This window comes from Nansenia antarctica, assembly GCF_963989245.1.
Source record: "Nansenia antarctica genome assembly, chromosome: 2".
Classification (NCBI taxonomy): domain Eukaryota; kingdom Metazoa; phylum Chordata; class Actinopteri; order Argentiniformes; family Microstomatidae; genus Nansenia; species Nansenia antarctica.
Window position 1 is genome coordinate 36,091,866 of NC_137675.1, and position 6,509 is coordinate 36,098,374.

The window sequence follows — 6,509 nt, forward strand, 5'->3', positions numbered from 1 at the left end:
CAGCAGCTGCTTGTGGTCCTAAAACAGCTTTAAGTGGCAATATTCTGGTCTGCTCAACATAATTGCATAGACCAGTGAAACTGCTCCCTAACTTGTAGTCTGACCTCCATTCATGAACTTCCAGCGTGACATTTAATACAGCGGAAGTCCTAGATAGTCTCAGCTTGTGGTTTGAGAGAAATAATATGAATCTCAATCTGTGCCTGTGCATTCATTTTCTCCACAGAAGAAACACCCCACTCGTCTAGAGAGGTACACGCAACTTTCTTCAACAGCCCTCAAAAGGAAGTCATCCACTGAAGGTTCTTTGACCCCACCCTCCAAACAAACCAAGCTGTGGGAGGCTCGAAGAGTGTCCCAGGCAAGTGTGGATGAAGTAGTCCTCAAATTCATTGTCCAAGGCTTGCACCCACCACACATTGTTCAGCAACAGGGCTTCATTGAGCTTGTGCAACATCTTCAGCCAAATACAAATGTCATGACGCGTAATACTGTTGTTAACAAAGTCACAAAGGCCTCTGTTGAAATGAAAAGAAAACTGAAAGCTGCCCTTAGTGAAATTGAGTTCATAGCAACAACAACAGACTGCTGGACGGCACACCGTCGCGGTTTCATTGGTGTCACTGCGCACTGGTTTAACCCCCAGACCATGCAGAGATCCTGTGCTGCCCTGGCATGCAAGCAACTTAAAGGGTCACATACCTTTTCTGCCCTGGCTGGTGCCCTAAATGATATTTACACAGAATTCAATGTCAGAGAGAAGATCGTTCGCACTACAACTGACAACGGATCAAACTTCCTGAAAGCCTTCAGAGTTTATGGGCAGACTGACGAGAACAACAATGCTGAACCTGTAGGAGAGGGTGATGGAGAAGAGGATGATGGTGGCCAAAATGATGATAACGATGAAGAAGAGGAAAGCCTTGAGGGTGTTGAATTTGTTGATGCCGGAGCCCTGTTGGAAGAAGATGACTACTTAGAATACCAGCTACCCAAGCACCATCGCTGCGCCTGCCACCTCCTCAATTTAGTGTCCACAGTTGATGCTTCAAAAGCAGAGGTCAACCCACTGTACAAGCGCGTGTCAAGGTCCACATTTGCCAAATGCTCTAGCCTGTGGAATAAAAGTTCAAGATCAACCACCGCATCTGAAGTAATTGAAGACCACTGCAAACTCCAACTCGTAAGGCCTGTTGCTACAAGGTGGAATTCACTCTTCTCAGCCGTAGAAAGAATAGTGAGAATAACACGAGAACAAGGCGAGGGAGCCCTTGCAGCTGTCTGCAGTGAACTAGATACACCCAAGTAAGTGCTTGTTTTTCTGCCTTACAGTTAATGAAGTGATTAACAATAGATTACGTCACAGTTTTATACTTGGAATACTGTAGAACACGTATGCACTATGCCAATATGCAGTCCCCATATTTACTATGAATGTGATTTGTAGCAACACAACTTCATTTCTAAAAGTCTCAGATGACAATATTTTCCCTTTTTAATGATCAGTTCCTCCAGTTGAAGGTGCTACATCAAGTAGACTTAATGTTCCATGTTGTGTTTTTCTCTTCTTCTTTGTACAGGTTTACTCCAGTGGAACTTGCATTTCTTGCAGAATATGCGAAGACAATGAGCCCAGTTGCAAAGGCACTGGATGTTCTTCAGGGAGAAACCAGTGTGCAGATGGGATGGTTGGTCCCCACCATAACTCTGCTAAGGACCAAGCTACAGCACCTTCAAGTCGCCTCCAAGTTCTGTGAGCCTTTGATTGCTGCACTTCTTTCAGGCCTTGAGAAACGCTTCGGAGAGATGCTTGCAGATCCAGAACTGATAGCCGCAGCCATTCTAGTTCCCAAATTTAAGACCTGTTGGACAAGTGACGAAAATATCCTCAAACTTGGTAAGTGTCTCACTTCCGCTTAATATGTGTAATTTCTATGAAGACAGTGAAATTAGTTTGAAATTACATTTAATGACACACACACACACACAACACTATCCAATACACAGTTACAATACCATATAGTCTAAATTGTCATGATTTTTGTTTTTTATTCCACAGGCCTTCACTATATCAGAAGCCACTTGGACTGTCAGGCCGAGAAACACTTCAGTGAGGGCTCCCAATCGTCTGAGGAAGAGGACTTCTTTTCCTCCTTGAAGAAGACCGGCCCTCTTGAAACGTCCCAGCAGTTGGATGCGTACCTGGGGTGCCCAGGAGACACAGTAGAGGTACTGAAGACCTTCCCAGCTGTGTGCCAGCTATCACTCAAACTTAATACGGGACTCCCTGCCTCAGCAGCCTGTGAAAGACTGTTTAGTGTCGCAGGGCTGATCTTCAGGCCAAAAAGAGCATGCATTGGCTCAAAGAACTTTGAGAACCTGCTGCTTTTGCGGCTGAACAAAGCTTATTGGTAACTCTGATGCTGATGTAGATTGTGTGTATGTGTGTGTTTTTTCAGGAAATATTGAATCACTACTTTGTTATGGTTTGTATGGTTTTGCCCTCACAGTTCCAATAAAGGCTATTGACTTTTGACTTTTGACGTTTGACTTTTTGCACCATTACAAACTAGTCATCATATCTTCCGTGTTCACATGTTAATGCTCAGTAGTACACATATATGGTTCTTTAATGTATTTGCATTGTAATAAAATGTGTCCATTTTCAATGGGCATAAATGCGTCTGAAACAAGTGCATCCCACATTTTTCAACATTAACATTTTAATAATAACATAATAGTCATTATGGCCTTTAGAAAAAAAAAATGTTGGGGGGAGGTGGGGTAGTGCACTATAGGCCCCTGTGGCGTGGCCTAAGCGTTTGTCCTTAATGGCATTTTTTTCCCCTTACATTACTTTTACTTTTATACTTTAAGTAGTTTTGAAACCAGTACTTTTATACTTTTACTTGAGTAAAAAGCTTGAGTTGATACTTCAACTTCTACAGAAGTCTTTTTAAACCATAGTATCTATACTTCTACTTGAGTAATGAATGTGAATACTTTTGACACCTCTGGTTGTCCAGCATTCAGAGAGAATTGTGCCCAAAACACCAAATTTAACAGCCCTGCTTATCATTTACACCTGAATCCTTGTAACACTAACGAGTCACATGACACCAGGGTGGGAAAACAACATAATTGGGCACAATTAGGACATGTTCACTATGGGGTGTACTCACTTTTGTTGCCAGCTGTTTAGACATTAACAGCTGTGTACTGAGTAATTTTCAAAGGACAATAAATCTATACTGTTATTCAAGCAGCACACTGACTACTTTAAGTTATATCAAAGTTTCAGTAGGATAATGTTATCCCCTGGAAGGATATAACAGAATATTTGCAAAAATCTAAAGGGTGTACTCACTTTTGAGATATACTGTAGATGTGAACTGGGCTTTACACATACCTCCTTAATACAGCATCACACACACACACACACACACACACACACACACACACACACACACACACACACACACACACACACACACACACACACACACACACACACACAGGTGAGAGGGAACACCATGTACATAGGATAGATAGACAGCTGTCTTCACATCCACTCCCTGCTATCTTACACACAGCTCCTATATTAAAATAATATGTATATATAATATAGAGAAATCCCACGCTTCTGTTTTGTCAGTCTATTGCACTTTTTTTCCACATAATTTCATGATGAGCAAATAACCATCTGGTTGTCAACTGCTGCAGACAGGATCTGAGGCAGGAGTATAAACCTACACTGACACAGTCCTGAAGACTTTTCCAGTCAGAGACTCCTCCATCTCGCAGGACCTGGACTGCTGCCCTCTAGTGGTCAGAGTGGGACTGACACTACACACATAGAGGACACATCACAATCACAATCACAATCACAATTATTTTTATTACCAAGTATATTTACACATACAATAAGTGGACTTGGTGAGGTTGGTGTATAGGACAAAACAACAATATATAAGCAAAAACAGTTTAAAAAGACAATGGCAAAAAGAGCAATAATAATATAAAATAATTATAATTAAACAATTATGTAGGCTGTAGATTAGAATAAATGTAAAACAAAAATAAATTACATTATCAGTTGTATGTGTGTATGTGTGTGTGTGTGTGTGTGTGTGTGTGTGTGTGTATGCAATTCACATCTACACTTTGTGCTGAATCCAACTGTACCTCTAGCGTACCTCTAGCACAATGTAAGTGTGTGTGTGTGTGTGTGTGTGTGTGTGTGTGTGTGAGCCTTAGGTGTTCAGTGTGATCTCCCTTAGACTACTTTACCCAGGGTCACTGAGCCGTCTTTATAAAGGTGAAACCCTGGGTAGAGGGGCTCAGTGAATGTGGAGGGGAATGTGTGCAGGAGGGTCAGTGTGTCAGAGGAGACGCTGTAGAAGGACAGAGTGCCGGCCGGCCAGTCCAGATACACTCCAACTCTGCTGGAGCCAGAGGAGGGGACACGTATGACAGTACTCCTTGTCCTTGTGACAGGCATAGTAACAGGCATAGTAACAGGCATAGTAACTGTCACCAGAGCACATCAGACTCCAGGACTTGTTATTGGCTCCCAACCCACAGTCAACACTGTTCCTTCTCCTGTTGATTATTTTATATGTCACTGCTATATCAGCCACTCCCCCTCCCCACTCCACCTCCCAGTAACAGCGCCCAGTCAGACCCTCTCTACACAGCACCTGATCATAAAAGTAAAATCTCTCTGGGTGATCAGCACACGGCAGCTCCCACATCTCACGTGTCACCTTTCTGTTCTCCTCAGACAGAGAGAGGCGTCCGTGTGCTGTGTTTGGGTCCAGTGGGAGCTCACAGGCATCTGATGAGGAAGACCATTCAAGTTAGTGTTAGTTGATTTTGGTAGCGTCAGACTCAGCTCGACGCGTAGATGTGGAATGTGGATAGAGGTGTAACACACACACACACACACACACACACACACACACAGACAAACACTCACTTACATTCTCCTAGAGGTCCGGTTTCGGTACGGTTGGAATCAGCTCGATGTGTAGATGTCAAAAGAGGTATAACACACACACACACTCACACACACACGTCAGTGAATCCAGATGAATCCAACCGTACCTCTAGCGCAGTGTTTTTCAACCTTTTTTGAGCCACGGCACATTTCTTACCTTGAAAAAAATCCCACGGCACACCACCATCCCAAATGTTACAAAATGATACATAGTAGCCTATCATAATATACGTAACATTATAAGAACTTGTCGTTATACTCACTCAGTGCGAAGCCTGGCCCTGTATGTTGGCCATGTATGCGAGCCTTGCGCACAATTTGTCACTTGCAAGCAGCTTTGCGTCATCACACTTCTCATCATTTAAAAAGGTTTTCAGCTCCTCCCGTAACTCAAACACGCGGGCGGCACTTTTCCGCGGGACAATCATCTCACCGCCGTATGGAGCAATAACGTCTTATGCTCCGCTCCCATCTCTTCACATAATGCTGCAAATAAGTGGCTTTTCAGAGGTCTTGTTTTTACAACACATCAGATATCTCCGCTGGTAAACATTTTACATTTTTGGCATTTAGCAGACGCCTTATTCCAAAGCGACTTACAATCAATACATTTGAATGCTAAGCATGTGAATCATCAGTCCACCATTCGTAGCAGGAAGAGTAATCTAGCTCAGGCCCGGGGCCATTGATAGAAGGAAAAAACCTTCTTGTATCACCTTCTTCTAAAACCTAGTTGTTGTTGTTGTTGTTTTTTTTTTTTTTTTTAATACTGGAGGAACAGAGAAACAGTACAAGGGGGGCAATAGAAGTTCTTAGGGACACAGTAGAGGGGAAAGCGGGTGTCTTTAGGAGACGTAGTGCTGAGGGTCAGAAGATGTCTCAGGAGGAGCAGTTAAGGTGTAACCTGAAGAGATGGGTCTTCAGTCTACGACGGAAGATGGGTAGTGACTCTGCCGTTCTGACAGCCGTGGGGAGCTCATTCCACCAGCGGGGAGCCAGTGTTGTGAAGAGACGTGATCGGGCAGCCCGACTGCTGTGTAGAGGAGGTGGGGCCAGTCGGCCAGCCGAGGTGGAGGAGCAGAGTGAGCGGGAAGGGGTTTGGGCGGTTACCATTTCCTTCAGGTAGGCAGGGGCTGTCCCTTTAGCTGCCTGATATGCAAGCACCAGGGTCTTGAATCTGAAGTTTCGGCAACATAGCTGCTGCTCCATCAGTGCAGACACTTACGCAGCTGTTCCACTGAAGTCCTCCTTGTTCGACATACTCTGATGTGATCTGAAATATTTCCTCCCCTGTTGTTGTTTTTATGCAATGTCTTGCAAAAAAGACATTTTCTGTGATTGTGTCTCCATCCACAAAGCGTGCATTGGCCAAGAGTTGAGCCAAGATTCAAGTTGCAAAGCAAACTGCCCACTGCCACGTATCTTCTCCAAAACAACACTTTCGATGTCTGCAGACATGTCAGCAATGCGTCTGGCAATCGTCTTAATCGAGAGGGGAACTTTGGCAATT

The 6,509-nt window shown here is 43.8% G+C and overlaps 1 protein-coding gene across 1 annotated transcript; it reads right to left on the reverse strand.

Annotated features, from left to right (window-relative positions):
• Positions 1 to 3,822: 3,822 nt before the first annotated feature.
• LOC308150153 (fibronectin type III and SPRY domain-containing protein 1-like) lies at positions 3,823 to 5,427 on the reverse strand (the record flags this gene model as incomplete). The annotated part of the gene is made up of 4 exons (XM_080523014.1): positions 3,823 to 3,846; positions 4,301 to 4,445; positions 4,741 to 4,837; positions 5,349 to 5,427. 4 exons carry the CDS (start codon positions 5,425 to 5,427, stop codon positions 3,823 to 3,825), a joined length of 345 nt encoding a protein of 114 aa, XP_080379140.1.
• Positions 5,428 to 6,509: the final 1,082 nt, after the last annotated feature.